Source organism: Cannabis sativa, chromosome 9 (genome assembly GCF_029168945.1).
Source record: "Cannabis sativa cultivar Pink pepper isolate KNU-18-1 chromosome 9, ASM2916894v1, whole genome shotgun sequence".
NCBI lineage: Eukaryota > Viridiplantae > Streptophyta > Magnoliopsida > Rosales > Cannabaceae > Cannabis > Cannabis sativa.
In genome coordinates, this window is record NC_083609.1 from 61165106 (window position 1) to 61183898 (window position 18793).

At 32.9% G+C, this 18793-nt stretch overlaps 3 protein-coding genes across 3 annotated transcripts; all 3 read right to left on the reverse strand.

The window, feature by feature from the left end:
* Positions 1-1134: 1134 nt before the first annotated feature.
* Positions 1135-5117, reverse strand: LOC133031098 (caffeic acid 3-O-methyltransferase-like). Its single transcript, XM_061104403.1, has 4 exons — positions 4665-5117; positions 2548-2858; positions 2074-2138; positions 1135-1913 (listed from the first exon to the last, which is right to left on the reverse strand). The coding sequence occupies exons 1-4, from the start codon at positions 5072-5074 to the stop codon at positions 1614-1616; spliced, it is 1086 nt and encodes a 361-aa protein (XP_060960386.1). The 5' UTR covers positions 5075-5117; the 3' UTR covers positions 1135-1613.
* A 2819-nt stretch (positions 5118-7936) lies between these two features.
* On the reverse strand, positions 7937-8740 carry LOC115724038 (uncharacterized). The gene is made up of 2 exons (XM_030653492.2): positions 8099-8740; positions 7937-8011 (listed from the first exon to the last, which is right to left on the reverse strand). The coding sequence occupies exons 1-2, from the start codon at positions 8738-8740 to the stop codon at positions 7937-7939; spliced, it is 717 nt and encodes a 238-aa protein (XP_030509352.2).
* Positions 8741-16359: 7619 nt separating this feature from the next.
* LOC115724041 (uncharacterized) lies at positions 16360-17242 on the reverse strand. The gene is made up of 2 exons (XM_030653495.2): positions 16533-17242; positions 16360-16428 (listed from the first exon to the last, which is right to left on the reverse strand). The coding sequence occupies exons 1-2, from the start codon at positions 17220-17222 to the stop codon at positions 16360-16362; spliced, it is 759 nt and encodes a 252-aa protein (XP_030509355.2). The 5' UTR covers positions 17223-17242.
* Between the last annotated feature and the right edge of the window lie 1551 nt (positions 17243-18793).

Here is an 18793-nt window from a genome sequence, read left to right on the forward strand (position 1 = left end):
CATTAAATGTTATTTCTGATCTATATTAATAAGTAAATCTGATTATATTGAAATGAGTTTTATTTAGGGCATAAAACCCAACACTTTCTTGCTCTGCAGATTTACTCTTTGACCCGACATGGCTCTGATACCATGAAGAACTCTGTAAAACTAGCTAGAGTTGTGTTTGAACTTTAAGGAAATACAAGAGAGAGAAGCGATTAGATGGAAATGAGTTGCTCAATCAAATCTTGATTGCTTTGTTTTATTTATACTTAAAAACAATACACAAAGAAAACAAGAGTAGAAACGGTATAACTATATTGATAAAAAAAAAAGGAAAATAACTTAACAAACTAATTAACTGTTATAGCTCTTAACTAACCATTTTTTGAGTAGTTGTCTATTCTAATAATATTAAAAATCGATAACTAATCATAAGGTGTATTAGTGTGAAATAATAAGAATATAAAAACAATAAGGTGTCACACCGGACACCTTAAGGTGCCAAATAATAATGCTATTTGAGAATATAGAATAATAAGAAAAACATTGTTTGTTTCAATTGTGGAGAAAGATAGTACGTAGTAGCTCACTGTCAAATCAGTTGGAAGAATCTTGCAACCTTTATGAGTTAGTTCCTAGATGTTAGTCTTTGCCATTTGTACTTTTCAAGATTCAACTTTCCATTCTAATTTGCTAATTAAGTACTCCAAACTTTCTTAAGAATTTTTAACACATCTTTCTTCCTCTTAGGACATGTTAAGTTAAAAGGTTTAAAAAAAGAAGAGAGCAACTTACTTGTCATTTTTGCGCTTTTTGTTTTTTGTTCAGCATTCTTTGGTGTCAGAGCATCATACTCAGTATCACAAAAGAATATTCTTCAGCATCACCGACCACATTGATCTATCGTGATCATGATACAATATCAGGAAGTAGTGTTCAAGTCAGTGCCAAATTTCAATAGAAAAACTCTTAATTTTTATTAATAATCCTTTTGTGAAAATAACCTTACATATAATTTTTAAGCAATTTGTACAATTAATAAATTGATAATAAGCTCCTATATTATTTCAAAGTGTAATAGTAGAACAAGTGGTATAAAATTATCTAATTTCCACTAATCCATCTTATTTGATAGATAAGACCTCATTGTTTGTTTTATTCGCAAAGTGAACTGATTTTTCATTCTTCCTTTTCAAGGGTATTATTAATAATAACATACATTAAATATAGCACTACAACTAATATGTAAGAAAATTCTTAAGCAGGGTCATCATTTTAGCTTACCAAAGACGCATTTCTTATTTTCGGTATATAGAAAAATTATAATCTATAATTTTTATATGTAGTAGGCATTATGCCCGCTTTCAATAATTCAAAATAATTTAAGATGTCGAAATATAACTCAAATAGTCAGTTGTATGCATGTTTGTTTTATTTTATACGCGTACAACTAACTATTTTGAGATTTCGATCAATACTGTAAATTATTCAGAATTTTTTAAAAACGCACAAAATATCTACTATAACTAATATATAATTTTTCTAGGTATCGAAAACAAACAACGACCCTCCGGTAAGGAAAAAAGTGATGTGACCACACTTAAGATGCTCCCTAGCTATGTTAAAAATCAATTGGTCTTGAGAAACTCCATGATATAGGTATTGAAAGCATTGCAAACGACTTTGAAGCCTTTAAAGCCAGCTGCTTTGGCCAATTCCTCAAACTCTTTCTGTGTTCTCTCTTTGCCACCATGACCAACCAACATGATCATATCACTATGGGCTGTACACTTAGAGGCCAAGCTCGAGTCTGGTGCAACCGAAAGAATGAACTCGGCTACGATCACTTTTCCATGACGAGGCACTGCGTCGTAGCAGTTCTTTAATAATTTTAAGCAGTCTTCGTCGCTCCAATCATGGCAAATCCACTGTAATTAATTTCAATATATTCATTAATACAGATAATAATTTTCTACAATGTGACACCCTTTGTGTAGGTTATAAAAATTAATAATTTGATATATATTTTTGAAAAATAAATCATAATTTTTGAAAGAGAGAAATTGTATCTTTTTTTAAAAGACGCACCTTGATGAAAATTGCATCACCTTTTGGCACACTTACAAACATGTCTCCTCCAACATGGGCTACACCTATTAATAACAATTAATAATATTAATTACGTACAATAAATATGATTTTTGTCTCCAAAACTATTACCACTATTTGTTGTAACTATTTTACAACCTAGAAGTATATTATTACTACAAAGTTGTGCCCTTGAATTGTTATTGAATTGATGAGTTGCATATATATGTGCCCTGAATAATTAAGATGTATGCATAATTTGGTAGTTATAACAGTTGAGGAAAATGTAAAATGAAGTAGAAATTTGGGGACACACAATTTAGTAGTAATTATGGTTAGGGGAAACTCAAAATCATAAATTCAAGTGCAAAATCAATTGGTAAAAAAAATCTTACATGACAACTTCATAAATATATTGATATTCTATTTTTTTTTTTTTTATTGAAATGGTGAGACTCTTATAGTTGTACATACCGGGAAATGGAGGCGCGTCTTCGATAACATGATGCAAATCGAAGTTAATGCCTTTAATAGAAGGGTACTTAGTGACAATCATGCTAAGAACAGCTCCACTGCCACCACCAACATCGACCATCGAGTTAAGACCCTCGAAACCCTTGTAGGTTTCGAGGATTTTTTTCATGGTAATGCTAGAGTGGTCAAACATTCCTTTGTTGAAGATCTTATTGAATCTTTTATCTATTTGATTGTACTTAAATGCTGGCATTCCATGAGCCTTGTCGAAAGCTATTCCTCCATCAAGTATTGCATCCTTCAAGTGGTACCTATATAATACATATTACCAAATAAATAAAGTATATATAGTAAATTTTTTACACTTTTACTTTTAACTTTTTTTTTCTTAATTATTATAGTATTTTATAAAATAATAATAAAAAAATTAAGAAAACCACGTGAAAATAATAAAAATATAAACAACATAAAAAATAATATACATATAAAAAAACTACAAAATAATAAGAGTACAATATAAAAATACATCAAAAGACTTTATTTTCTGTAAATAAAATCTTAAAAATTATAAAATGTTTAAAATTCTGTACAACTGTATTTTTATAATTTTTTTAGTTGTTTTCGAATATTTTTGAAATAACCCCAATATTATTAGAGTAATGGTACTAGACACTATTAATATTCAGTACCATTTAGGATTGACTTAGGGGTGTTCATTGGATCACATCTAATGGATTTGGACCCATCCGATCCAATCTTATTATTTATTGGACATTGAATTTTGTCATCCAATCCAATCCAATTGAATTGAGTCACCCGATCCGATCCGATCCAATGAATGTATTCGATTGGATCGGTTTCATCCATTGGATGCTTTAACTGGTTTTTTATTGGATTGGATTGGATTGGATCCATCCAATGGATCCAATGGATGAATCCAATCAATTTTAGCCACTATTTAGGGTGATTTCATTAAAAAAAATATATGAAAAAATATAATTTAAAACCTAATAATCCAATAATAAACAATAGTTTAATTCAAATCCAACCTAATTTTCATGATCTCATAATAAAAATATAACACAAATCTAATTTAATAAGCAAAAATCATAACAAACAAGTCCAATACATCAAATGCAAATATTAAATTAATGTGTGCAGGTGCACAATAAAACCTATTAATAATTAATATATTTTTTTAAAACAAAATAATTAAATATATAAAATTATAAATATTAAATATAATTGGATAGACATTAGATGATATTGGATTGGATCGTTTTGGTTATCTATTGGATCGGATGTGTCATCCAACATCCGCTCCGATCCAATTATGATTGGATATCCGATTCTATGGGATTGGTTGGAATTGGATCGGTCGGTTGAGATTGGATCGGATGACTTTCTGCATACCTCTAGGATTGACTGTGTACTTTAGTTAGCCTTAGGAAAAAGTGAAATTCTATTTAAAGAAATGCTAAGGGACACCGCAAGAAGTGACATATTGTTATTAATAAATTTTAATATTGTGTCTCGTACGTTTTAATTTAATAAATGATATAAAAAATCGCAAATTTATTTTAATGATGTATATACTTTACAAAGCAATTTCAATTGGTTTCTCAAAGAACATATATAGTATAACCAAGTAGCATATATATGGGTAAATATTATTTTGGGTCTTATGTTTTGTAAAAGTTATTAATTAGACCCCTTGTTTTGTTAAATAATAAAATAGACCCTATATTTTCTAAAATAGTAAAAATAGGACCATGAGCTCATTTTTCAACAATTTTATTTTTTGATATAACCAATTTTAAGACAATTTCTAACACGAACAGATATAGAAAATATAATCAGTGTTGTCATATTAACATCTCTAGACCAGATTATTATTAAGTTTTATTTTGACAAAATAAAATCAGTTTAGGGTCATATTTGTACAATTTTAAAAAATATATGATTTATTTTGTCATTTAACAAAACATCCAATTAATAACTTTTCCAAAACACATGATCCAAATATTTACCCAATGTATTATATATAATCTTAAACATCAAACTAAATGTAATATTTTCACAAATTAATTTCTCATTAATTAGTTATGTATACGTACCAACTCTCCATAAATACTTTATCTTGGACCATGAGACAAAGAGGAGCAATGGAGGCTCCATCTTCATTCTTGGTCAAGAATTTGCTGAGTGGAGCCAGACCATACAGTCTCTCCACTAGTACTTTCCCATCGCTTGTGACTTTATCACGAAGCAAGTAAGTAAGCACGTTGTAGCTTGCCAATAGTCTCAACATTCGGTCTAGCATCATCGACGCATTAGGGTTATTTGTTGGAAGTTGTGCAGCAATGTCCGAAGGGGAAAGGAACGCGTTGGGACCTGCCATAGCTATGATCTCCAAGAGGTCGAGCTCCAAGGCGGTTTTGAGAACCATGGGGAGTATTGAAGTACCAGCTAATTGCATGGCAAATAGGCTGGCTTCTAATTCCTCAGAAATTTGGGTTGGTGCCATCTTTAATTTTATCTAATCTTGTAGTTGAGTAGAGATTATGGGATTTAGCTATACATATATATAGTTGTTACCTAACCATTTTACTTAATTTAATGATATCATCTAATTATAAATTTCAGTTAGTTCAAAATATAGCTATTTAATTATTGAGAAATTTTTAAAAATACATTTCTTTATGTTTTATTATAATTTTACAACCTAAAATTTTTATTTATAAAAATATGATTGTAAAATTACAAAAATACATTTTACTTAGCAAAAGGTAAAAAAAAAACTAAAAAACAATGAAAAATTAACCTCACGACAACTATAAATAAACTATAAACAACAAAAAAATAACCTCATGATAATTATAATAATAACACAACTATAAATAAACTATAAAATAATAAAAAGATTGTTTATTTTTTTTATTAAAGAGGTATTTTTATAAATAAAAAAATTCAAAGCGTAACAATAAATTTTTTTCGGTGTTGATGTATTTTTTTAATTTTTTTTTTAAAATTTTTAGTTTATTATGTATTTTTTTTTGATTATATATTGAACATTTGGTAATATAACGTGATTGTTTAAAAACTTATAACGTTGTGTAAAGAAATATTAAGATTGAATATATTGTTAATATTTCAATAACATTAACATTTTTTTATCAAAAAATAATATTAACATTTTTGTGAAATATTAAGATAAATTATTGTGAATATGTTAAATTAATTGTATTATGATTGAAGAAAATACTTAAAAACTCATTTTTTTTTCAAAAAGAATTAAGATTATTTCTCTCATGGCCGTAATTTTATCTCGAAGGTAATAATTTTTTCTTACTTCAAAAAAAAAAAAAAACTCACAAAAATATAAAAAGATTTTTTTTGGTAAGGATAAAAAAATAAAAAAATTGAAGATTATAGGATTAGAATAGTATCTTAAATTCTTATATTCTTTTATTGCTACAAGAAAATATGATCTTTACGAGTATTATAAATATTTAAAGACTATTTTTGTCCTTGATTGGACTAATTAAAGAATATTTTATTGTATGTGCCTAACTTGAATGTATAATTAGTTGTTACGGGAAGTATTACCGTTAATCTCTTGTTACAATCTGTTAGTCAATCTTTATGCCCAAAAATACATGTGAGAATATTTTTTTTCAATTATTCTTTTTCACTGTGGTGTTCGTTATATATGCATGCTTACAACGTATTTTTGAAAAATTTCGAACAGTTTACCGTGCCGAAAATACGTTTGAAGTTTTAATTTGAACACACGTGGTAAACTGAAATATCAGGAATTCTGTTTTCGGTACTGTAAACTATTCAGAATTTTTCAAAAATTTACAGGAATGATACTGTAACTATAACGAATAACGCTATGGAAAAAAATATTTCGGTGCGCATGTGATTTCGGATGTGGAGGTTGATAGTGCACACCTAAAACTAAAAATATTCAAATGATACACCCCTTATTTATTTTGGTATCGGAAAAATTTATTTTCTTTTATAGTCGTATATATGTTATAATTTTTTTAAGATATTTTGTAAAATTTTAATAAATTTGAAAAAATTTAACATGAATATATTATTAACAAAATTCTTATAAATTCTAAAACATATAGAGGTGTATTGATGCACAAACAAATTTTAGAGGGTGGACGGGTAAAATTTTCAAATATTATATATATTGTTCCTAATGTATCATAAAATTTCTTAAGCCTCCTTAGAAAAAAAATCTTAAGTTTTGTTGTTGTAAATTAAATTAAATTATTTAAAAAAAGATTAAATAAAAAGTTTAATATGAAAAAAAGTCAATAAACAATTAAGATGATAGTAAATGTTTATATAGAAGAAGCTAGTACCCTGAAGACTATTTATTTGAAAGCCTATATAGTTCCAAATCTATCTTTGGAACTTGGAATTTGGTAGGAAAAAGAAAAGTAAAAATCAATTACTCATGTTTGGTATGGAAAGAATAATTAATTAATTAACAAAAGTTTTCATACCAAATACCATAAAATGATTTTTTTGTACACTTTTTTTTCGAGCATTGCTATTAGGCATCAGTGGTGCTTAGCACCTTTGTGATATGTCGAGTTGCGATTAGCTAGCGATACACCCTAAAAATTATTATATTAAATTATATAGGACCCGATACTTAGTTGGACCAATAACGATATTGACACATAAGAGGGTGCTAGGCACCACTGGTGTCCTTTAGCATTCTTTGACTGCCATTTAATCAGACAAAAGATATAGGAAGAAAGATTGATCAAAACTTCACATATTAGCCACCAAATTAGATCACCTTGCAGACATGCATGTTAACAAAAGGTACTCCCACCCTAATTAACGAGTTCATGACTTAATTTAAAGGACAAGATTGGACAAGATTGGATTTGAGGGGGAGTGTCAAGATGAGCTACTGAACTGTGTTAGTTAGAGTTAGTTAGGCAAGTTGTTGTTAGTTGTTAGTTGCTGGTTATGGTAACTAACTTGTAACTTGTATCTTCAAGCTATATAAAGCTTGTACACTATACTATGTACTACTCTTAATGATTCATTTATGAAAAACAGAGTATAATTCTGTTATTTTCCTTTTCTCTCTAAATCTAATATAGTTTTGTTATGAATAAAAGTGACAATGATCAGTAAAGGCTTTTATTTGTAGTGTGTTAATATTGGAGACAAGTAAATCTTGTAAATATAATAATATATATGCATGCAACGAGAATAATTAGAAAGAAATGAGATCATCAAAGTCTTTAACAGAACATCTAAAGGAAATATATTAAAACACTTGAAAACTAAACTCAAAAGATTGATGATAATGATAAAGACTCCATGAACTTGTTTCCTTTGATAGATACTATTTATTATTCCCCAAGAAGACACGAGTAAGAACTGTTCTGGTCTGTAGAGATGCCTTCAAAATATTCAATCCCTATTCATTAAAACAAAATAACAAAATTAATAAACATACATAATTAAAATAATGTAATTATAATTAAACTCTAAATTAAAAACAAACCTCATTAATACCAACAGTAACAGTCTTTTCCTGAAGAGCACCAACCTCCTTAACATTGAAAGTGTTGAGCATAGCAATGCTTGAGATAGTAGACATGGGCTTCACTTGAAGATCGTCCATAATCATATAAGTAACCACTCCTTTCACAAACCCACCTTCCACCTCAGCCTCAGAAGATGAAGATCCTCCAACTTGGGTAGCCTTAGGTAGCACATAATTTACAACACTCTCAATAGTAAGACCGCAACTAGGGCAAGTAGCATTTGAAACATCACTCCCATAATTATAACAGCGGTTACATAAGTATAGGGTTTGTTTGGAGGTGGTATCATCATTAGTCAAAGAGAAAAGTGTTGAAGAGCCTCCAAGGGTAGAACACTTTGGCTTAAGAAGGATATTTTTATCCACATTAGTTTGGATGTAAGTATCACCAAGATTTTGTAAGCTTTGATAAAGGTTACCTAATGTACCAACCATGCCTTTGGTAGAGAGAAGCCTTATAACAGTCCCAACTGGTATTGATAGAAGTGAGAAGAGGAAATCTGTGAAGTCCTTTCCTGCTTCGGCAAAGAGAACCCTTTTCTCCTTTGAATCTATCAGAAGTTTGAGAGTAACAACTTTTGGGGGAGTAGTAGTTGCCATTTTTGCTATAGGTTTTTTTTTCTTGATAGGTATGAACGTAATATATATGATTTGTAAGAGTTGAAATATATATAGGGAGATTTATATATGGGGAATAATAGCTATTTTGAAATTTTAATTAATTGGAGTTTCCACGTACTTTTGGAAGCGGCTAATAATATCGCATGCATGCACGCATGCACGTCTTTTCGTTTTTCAATATTAATTTGTGGATATATGATGAGATGTATTTTCGAGATATATTTGCTTAATGTATACATCATTCCCCATAAAATATTATCACAATGACCGAAAAGAAATTAATGTTAACGTTTGATAATAATAGTAAAAGAAATGCTAAAGAGCACCAGTTGTGCTTAGCACCCTCTTATGTCTTAATATCGTTATTGGTCCAACTAAGTATTGGGTTCCATATAATTTAATATAATAGCTTTTAGGAAGTATCACTACCCAATCGCAACGCGACATGTCGAGAAAGTGCTAGGTGTTACGTGCAGTCTATGATGGCACGTTACAAGCTAAGTGATGCCCACAAGTTGGCCAAGTGGTGGCGCATGTTGTGGTGCATGCAGGTGGCATGCTGATGCTTAGTTTGTATACAGTGGCATTTTCGTAAATATCTTCAATATTGTCCGGATCGGGACGGGACTTGGTATTCACCATTTATTTGGGTCTACAAATAGAATGGTGCAATCGGTTTGGCGAAACTAGGTGATTTGGTATATGGTGCTTCCCATATGTCTACAGAGCAAAAATCATCTATGTTCCTGGTAGAAGGCTAAAAGCTCAGAATGCTCTTTAAGGGGGTACCCTGGTGTCAGCTCTCCACCACCCCTTGCACCTTGGTGCTAAGTGAGCTACTACTAGCCAGTGGGGACTAGTAGGGCGGGCATATGAGGACCACCAGGGGACTCATATGTCTCCATGAGTTGGAGTACTCATGGACATTATCGGGCCGACCCGGTAGTGCGTCGAAGAAGGCCGCCAGAGGTTCAATGGTACGTTTCCCTTGGCTTGCCGGTATGCCGCTTGCACGAGACGTGGCCTAGATCCTCCAAGAGACGTCGTGGTGCGCCTAGGCCACGAGTCTCAACACCAGATGACACGGGTAGTCATTCGTGGACTAGTTTGCATACGCGCATGGGACGGATGCACCATGTTGGAAAGGGGCAAAGGTCTAATGTATGCAACTGGTTTGGTGGCTTGTCTTGAGGGCCTGCCAACATGCGTGGAGGCATGGCGCCTTGAGGATTGGTCCATGGACGTATGGGAGTCCTTGGGCGACGAGGGAGACTATTCGGACAGTATCGAATGGGGCATGATAGAGGCGTTGGCACGTTGGCTTGGTGTTGGCATCTTGTCACACATGCTACCTTGGTCACGAGTGATCAGGTGAGCGTCGGTGTTGGGATTTGTCTAACCATGGTGGGAACCTATGGACAGTGCGAGTATCTTGGCTAGAGAGTCTCGGTACATGAATGCACTCATGGATGCTTGCGAGCATGACTCGGCGGGAGTTGTTCGAGAGACGGGAGTGTGCCCGAGGCACACGGTCGCGCGAAAAATGAGCTCATTGTTACTCGGATGGTTGGAAGGCTGACCTTGGCTTAGAGAAGTCAAGGTGCCGCACGGGTGTTCCGCTGCCTGAAAAGGTGAGCCCGTGACAGTAGGCACCACTGATGCCTAATAGCAATGCTCTAATATTAATGTTACATATGATAGTAAGTTATGAGTACTAAAATTAAATAAAAGGAGTACTTAATTTTTACGTATTTTACTTCATATTTTTAAGTTAATATTTAAATTTAGGTGGTTAATTGGATATTCAATTAAAAGACTGATCCAATCGGATTTTAAAGTCTAATTGGATTAATGGATCGGATGACGATTTTCCAAATCCAATTAGTGATTAGATTGAATCAGGAGGATTGTAAATTACAACCTCTTAGTCAACCTCCACGTCCGAAATCATATGCTGAAATAATCTTTTTTTAATTTTTTTTCATAGGAGTATTCGTTATAGTTACAGTATCATCTCTGTAAATTTTTAAAAAATTCTGAATAGTTTACAATACCAAAATCAGAGTTCCTGATATTATAGTTTACAACGCGCGTTCAAAAAACTTCAAACGTATTTTCGACATTGTAAGCTATTCGAAAATTTTCAAAAATTTACAGATGTAAGCATAACGAACACCCCCGTGAAACAAATATTCCGACATATGTTTTCGGGCGTAGAGGTTGACTAAGACGTTGTAACAGGAGGTTGACGGTAACACTCCTCTTGAATCGGATGAGGAAAAAAAAGTTGGATTGGAACAGATGCCCGCCCTAATCCCACTAATATTGAGATAAATAAACCACAAAATTAAATTTAATAGCCTAAATATAATGATCATTTTCAACTATCCTCTCTAAACAGACTTCTTAATCAAATTATAGAATTAGATTTAAAAAAATAAGTTCTAACCATATAAAAAATGACTCTCTATAATAAAAAATTGGTAAGGAGCTTCCTATTTTTTGGAAAAAAAAAATTAATAGTATTTTAAATAAATTCACTATTCTTTTTTAATTATTTTATAAAATTAATTTATATTTTTTACAAATTCAAATTATAAAATATTATTAAAACAATGATCAAATACTAACCGAACAATAAAAATGATTCTATTTTTAGCTAAAAAATGAAAATTGCTAAAAACCATCACTAGTGTCTAGCAACCTCCTCGGTGTCATACTGCTATTGGTGTGTAATATTGAATATTGAGTCTCATATAACTTAAAAAAAATAACTTTTAAGGAATATCGCTTACCAATCGTAAGACACGCATATAAAAAATGCTAGACATCAATAATGCTCTATAAATAGAGAATTATTGGAGATGATCTATTAAAATAAAGAGAAATACTAAAAAACGCTACTTATAGAAAGTATTAGATACTATTAGTGCTTAATATCAATGCTCTAATGCTCCGAAATAAAAGAAGGTTAGTACTGCTGCTCAAATAAGGATATTAACTCTAAGTCAGATCTGTATCGTTGTTTTAATTCAATTTTTAGCTTAGTATCTTGTTAATAACGATTGTGACAATGGCTTGTGTAACATGATTTATTAGTCTACTGGTTTTGTTTGTTGTCATTTGTTTGCTCTTTTTATATAAAGAATATATATATTTTTTTATTTCAGCTTATATATATGAATGATTGTTTTTGTAATGAACATTATCTGTAGTCTATTTGTGATAAAATATTCTTGTAGTTTCATTTAAGTTGTTACTTGTTAGAATTGGAAAATTGACGTTTTTTAGAAAATAGAAATAAAAATTGTGAAAACTGCAAAAACCAAGTGAGGCCCCTTACACACCTTGGCCGGCCACTTAAGTATGTTTTTCCAATTAATATTTTCATTATTTTAATGCCAAATAATTACTAACCTAAACCTAGTAGTTGCCTATAAATGGAAAGTGATGGCTCAGTCAAAAATAAGCTTTTTGTCACATAATCAGAAATTGATTTTTTTTCAGAAAACTAAGCCTTCCCTCTCTCTATATAGCCGAACTTAACCCTCTCTCTTTTCCTCTTCATAATTTCGAAACCGTCAGTGATAGAGTAGTGCCCACACACAGCAAGTGGTACCTCAATCATAGATTGAAGACTGTGAAGGATCACACACTAAGAGAAGGACATTCGGGCTCAGATCTTGATAATACTCTACGACAGAAAGGATACAAGGGTTAGAGATCTGAGTGGAAGGAGACATTATTCCGCTGTAACCAATGTAAGGTTTTCTTAACTTTATATGTGTTTAATTATCGTTTTAGAAAGTTCATATTTAGGGTGTTAAACAACATACTTGTGAGTAGATCTAAGATCCTGGTAAAATAAATTCCAACAGTAATGTCCACTACACCTAAATTTTTTCCAACTGCTACATTCTCTACTGATTTCCCACAATCACATATTAATACTTGCCATTCTACTGCCTCTGAGGTTCTCAATATGAGATCCTCACATAGATCTTGCAGCTCTTCTCAACATACCACTACTGCTGGTGTCCATATGAATCAAGGGAATAATGACACAGCTGCTATTCCTACTGCAGCAACAAGAAATACTCTTGCTTCCACATCTGCTGACCCTACTACTGTTCCCCTACCATATCCACCTGATACACATCCCTTCCCATCTAATTCTTAACCCGATTTACCTACTGCTACAGATGTCCCAACTGTACCACTCACCACACAGCCTACTCCCACAGCCAACACACATCCCATGACAACCCGATCCAAAGCAGGCATTTCTAAACCAAAAGCTTATATTGCCACCAAGTATCCCCTGCTTGAATCACTATTAATTACCAACCGAGCCAAAAACTCTCAAACAGGCCCTTGCTGATCCCATATCGAATGCTTCTATGACATCTGAATTTCAGGCTCTCAAAAGAAATGGCACATGGACACTTGTTCCATATCAGTCCTACATGAATTTGGTTGGCAATAAATGGGTTCATAGGGTCAAACTCAATGCAGATGGAAGCCTAGATCGATGCAAGTCCCGACTAGTTGCTAAAGGATATCATCAAACTCCAGGAATTGATTTTCAAGAGACTTTTAGCCCTGTTGTTCGCCCTGCTACAGTTCGCATCATATTAACTTTAGCAGTCTCTTATAACTGGGTTATCAAGCAACTGGATGTCTCTAATGCATTCCTTAATGGAACTCTTGAGGAGACAGTATTCATGGCTCAACCACCGGGGTTTGAAGACCCTGTACATCCTCAATATGTGTGTAAATTACACAAAGCCATCTATGGCTTGAAGCAGGCTCCACGGGCTTGGAATGACAAGTTGAAGGCCACACTTTTCTCTAGGGGTTTCAAGTCTTCTAAATTCGATCCGTCTCTGTTTGTTCATGGCACTGCCAACTCTCTCATCATTTTATTAGTATACGTAGATGATATACTTGTGACTGGACCAAACTGCAAGCTCATCAATGACTTAATCACCTCCTTAAATACTAAATTCTCACTAAAAGATCTCGGCAGTCTTTACTACTTTCTTGGAGTTGAGGTTCTACGCAATCATACTGGTTTATACCTTTCTCAGTCCAAGTATATTACGGATCTGCTCACTAAACTCAACTTCGAAGGAGCCAAACCAAGCCCAAGTCCCACTACTTCCGCTCATACATTGTCTTTAAAGATTGGTGAACCATTTTCTGACCACACCTTGTACAGAAGTACCTTGGGCGCCTTACAATATCTCTCACTCACACGGCCTGATGTTGCCTTCATTGTCAACAAATTAGGTCAATTCATCCACGCTCCTACTACGGTTCACTGGGAGGCTTGCAAGCGCCTCTTTCGATACTTGAAGGGCACAATTCATGAAGGGTTACATATCAAACCGAGTCTGCACATGAGTCTCCAAGCTTACTCGGACGCGGACTGGGCAAGCTGTCCCGATGACAGAAAATCCACAGGCGGCTATGCTGTGTTTTTTGGTGGTAATCTAGTTTCATGGTCAGCTAAGAAACAGGCCGTGGTTGCTCGAAGTAGCACAGAGAGTGAATTCAGATCCTTGGCCAACACAGCTGCTAAGATTCGGTGGTTATGTTCTTTGCTCTCTGAATTGCACATGTCTCAACCAGCCCCACCAATCATTTGGGTCGACAATCAGGGAGCTGCTTCTCTTGCAGCAAACCCCGTTTTCCATGCGCGGTCCAAGCATATTGAAATAGATCTCCACTTTGTTCGGGATCAAATACTTGCAAAAGAAATTGAAGTCAGATACGTGCCATCACTAGACCAAACTGCTGATATCTTAACTAAAGCACTCAGCAAAGACAGATTCCTATATTTAAAGAACAAACTCAATGTGTGTACCACACCTTTTCGTTTGAGGGGGGATGATAAAGCAAAACCTGTAACAGAAGTTAGTTAGTCTGTTGTTAACTCTGTCCAACTGTATTCTGTCCAAGTTGGTTATTTGTCTGTTTTCTTTTCTTTATTCTGTTTTGCTTTTCTGGTGTAAGATTCTTTGCCTATAAATACAATATCAGCCTCCAAGCTCTGCATCTTTTGCAAGCTTGAGTTCTTTACTGCTTGTATTGATAAGATCGTTCACTATTGGAGAACATTGTCCCACATGGATTAAATGTAAAAGTATTGAGCCATATATAAGAACATGGGCTACTCCACTCATTGCCAATTGGTTTTGAGATGGAACCCCATGATTCTCAACATGGTATCAGGGCCATATTCCTAGCGGGCTTTCGATCCATACCTATCCAGATGGTTAGCCAGCCGCACGAGATCCCTGAGATCCGAACAAATATAAGCGAGCAAATGGCAGGGCCTGTGATAAGGACTACTACAAAAAGTATAATTCACGTCGGTTTTTAAGTGTCACTTAAAGAATTTACGTCGGTCTATAAAACCGACGTATATACCGTAGTCGCAAATAGTTTTTTATTAGCGTCATTTTCAAAACGACGCTAAATACTTACTTTTTATTTTATTTTATGCGTCGGTTAAAAAATGACGCTAAATATTTCATGGGATTTTAAAACTATGTCACAAAAAATTTATTATATCGGTTCAAAAATACCATATCAATTACGAAAGTACTTTTTTTTTACCTATTGCGTCGCTTGTTATAAAGTCATGTTGGAGAAAAGATATCTTTTTGTCTTCTTGGGAATAAGAAGAAAAAGATGATCATATCAAGTCTTCTTGCTCATGTTTCTAGATATTATTTAATTTTTATTTATAATTATTATTGTTCCCTGCATCTTCTCTTTTTGGTTCTTCTTATCGGTTAAGGTATGTGTTTTGTTAAGAGACTATGTTAGTACTTGAGAGTTGAAAGTGGAATTTTCAATTAATTAAGAACTTTTCTTTCACATGTAATTTGCAAATTATTATTATTTTCATAGTTTTACTTCATTTTTCTTGGATTTAGTGTACTACTAGTGTGTGATAGAAAATTTTGGGGCCGGGTAAGATTATATGCTTCTTAAAAATAATTTTCACTTGTATTAATGGTTAATTATATTATATATACCAAAGAAACAGATATAATAAAATAAAATATCACGAAAATAAATAAACGATACATTTAAACTAAATTAATTGGAACTGTTGTCGATTGGGTTCAATTGACTGTTACCCATCCCTTCAAAAAAAAAAAAAAAAAAAAAATTGAAATTGAATAATGTCTAAGTTAAAGGTAACCTTTTTAAAATCCAATTATCTGTGACTCCTATGTACAAATTTTCATATAATTGTAATTGCAGATAACTGGATATTTGAAAAAATATTAAGAAAACAGAAAGCGCGCGCAATGTTAATTCTGAAATTAAATGACATTATATATATATATATATCATAATTTAGTATACTACTTTGAACCCTAAGTCCTTATACAAAATATCTTGAGAGAGATACAAAATACATATAAGAGAACATATAATATGTACATGTGAAACATTTCACCAAAACATTCCATATATAAAACTAATTATGTAACAAACCCCACCCCTAAAACACAAAAGATGATCATCCATAATGTTTCCCATTAATTCAAGAGTTGAGCATATTAAATATTTGATGATCATTTCTTCAAGAACACATCAGTAAGAACCATTTTAGTCTGAAGAGAAGCCTTCAACAACTTCAAACCCTGTTCAATCAAAACAAGAACAATAACAATAATAAACAAACCCCACCAAAATATACATATATATAAATATAATAACACTTCTAAACATATATAGGCACACAAACCTCATTGATGCCAACAGAAACGGTCTTCTCCTGAAGAGCACCAACCTCTTTCACATTGAAAGTGTTAAGCATAGCAATGCTAGAGATAGTAGACATTGGCTTCACTTCAAGATCGTCCATAATCATATAAGTAACCACTCCTTTCACAAACCCACCTTCCACCTCAGCCCCAGAAGATGATGATCCTCCCACTTTGGCATATTTTGGGGGTGGCACAAAAGTGAGAACCTTATTGACCAAACTTCCACAACTAGGGCAAATGGTTGTCGGATCATCAGATACATACTTGTTATGACAAGGACATGTACTAGATGAGTAATAATTACTACCAAAAGTTTTACCACAAGAGTAAAACACTTTCACATGAGAAGTGGTATCTTCATTAGTCAACAAGAGATGAGTTGAAGATTGTCCTAGGGCAGAAGACTTTGGCTTAAGAAGGATATCCTTATCCACATTAGTTTGGATGTAAGTCTCACTTAGGTTCTCTAAGCTTTGATAGAGTTTTCCCAAGGTACCAACCATGCCCTTAGTAGACAAGAGCCTTATGATGGTACCAACAGGCATAGACAGAAGAGAGAAGAGAAAATCAGTGAAATCCTTTCCAGCTTCAGCAAACAAAACCCTTTTCTCTTTTGTATCAATTAGAAGCTTTAGTGGGATAACATTTTTTGATCTAGTAGTTGCCATATAGTTGATTGAGATTTTTTTCTTTTGTTTCTTTAGAACTCAGTGAACCTATCTTAATTTATTTTTTTCACTTTTATAATGATTTTAGCTCTCCCTTTGGTGAGTTATGAGCTGTGACTGTGTTAAATCATAAATGTGGTATAGTCATTATTATTTTTAATTAAATTGGAATGACATGTTATAGACAGCCTTTTCTCAGTGTAAGTTTATTGATTTGATTTGATTAGAAAAGAATCTGAATCATGTACGTAGCATAGTGCCATAATTAACTTTCTTCTGTAGTACAATATTTCATGAGTTTTAACATTACATAAATAAGTAGTATACTACAGTATACTCCCTATTTGTGATCGAGTTTTAACTTTATATGAATAAGAAGTATTTTCCGCATTATGAAGAGTTGTTTAATTTGTTTTTTTTTTCTCATGATTTAAAAAAAAATGATAATTATTTTATAAATTTCAAATAATTATTTATTATGCACAAATAAAAAAAATATAATCACAACTACAATAAAATATTTATGTCTTATATTTTAATGTGTCTCATAGCCTAATCACCCTAAATCGCAAAAACTCTAAAGAAACACCCCCTTCTCTCTTTTTCCACTACAAGAAATGTCACTTTTATCATTACAGTTCGCTACTGCGTTGGTAAAAGTAACTTTTACCAGCATATTTCGCAAACTGCACTGGCAAAGAGGTCAAAGTTTTAACAGTGTACATATGCAGTGGCTAAAATCTAACTTTTACCATCGCATTTACGCGCTGGGAAAAGTCATTTTTGCCAGCGCTTTTTATTTTATGCTGGTAAAAGTTCTAATACCAATATTGATTTGCCAACCCCCTTTTGCCAACACATCACAAGTGAAATCTATTTTGCCAGCACAATACCAACTTTTGCCAGCACAAAAATGTGTTGACAAAAGTGACATTTCTTGTAGTGTTCCTCTCTATTTTAATGTGTCTCATAGCCTAATCACCGCTGGCGCCTCAGTCACGACGGTCCCATCTCCTTTTTTTCCTTTTTGTTTTACTTTTTGCGTTTTCTTTTATCATTTTATTTTTGTTATTTAGAGGTTCTTGCGGTTAACTCATATTTGTGGTGTATTTTTTTTTAAGAAAAAAAGTATCATTTTACGTTTGAATTTATGATTTCTTGGTTAAATCAGACTCTCTCACTCTGTTCATCATTCTCTGTTTTCAAATTGTCATTAAAAAATAATAAATAAACACATTTGGTGACGATTATTTGCTACTAGCTGCCTCTAAAGGATTATTAATTAGCAAATAACAACCACCATGGTGTTCCTTCAGAGGCAGTTAGCAAATAACTACCACCATATGATCTTTTTAGAGGCGTTTTTTTTTTAGGGTTAATTGCGGCAAACCCCCCCCCCCCCCCCAATAGTTTCATTTTACTTGCAATTAACCCCCAACATTCAAATTTTGGCGGTAAAACCCCCAAAACCAGCATTCTGTTAGCAAAAACACACTTCCGTTCTGTTGACTCCGTTATTTGCCAGCGTGGCTCAATTCAGTTCAGCTAACGTGGACACAGTGTACACGTGG

Coding starts and splice junctions, on each gene's coding strand:
- LOC133031098 (XM_061104403.1), bottom strand. CDS start 5,074: ATGGCACCAACCCAAATTTCTGAGGAATTAGAAGCCAGCCTATTTGCC. Junction 2,859..4,664: donor AAAGTATTTATGGAGAGTTG/GTACGTATACAT, acceptor TGTATTATATAG/GTACCACTTGAAGGATGCAA. Junction 1,914..2,073: donor GTGATGCAATTTTCATCAAG/GTGCGTCTTTTA, acceptor AATTAATTACAG/TGGATTTGCCATGATTGGAG.
- LOC115724038 (XM_030653492.2), bottom strand. CDS start 8,740: ATGGCAACTACTACTCCCCCAAAAGTTGTTACTCTCAAACTTCTGATA. Junction 8,012..8,098: donor TTACTGTTGGTATTAATGAG/GTTTGTTTTTAA, acceptor TTTAATGAATAG/GGATTGAATATTTTGAAGGC.
- LOC115724041 (XM_030653495.2), bottom strand. CDS start 17,222: ATGGCAACTACTAGATCAAAAAATGTTATCCCACTAAAGCTTCTAATT. Junction 16,429..16,532: donor TTTCTGTTGGCATCAATGAG/GTTTGTGTGCCT, acceptor TTGATTGAACAG/GGTTTGAAGTTGTTGAAGGC.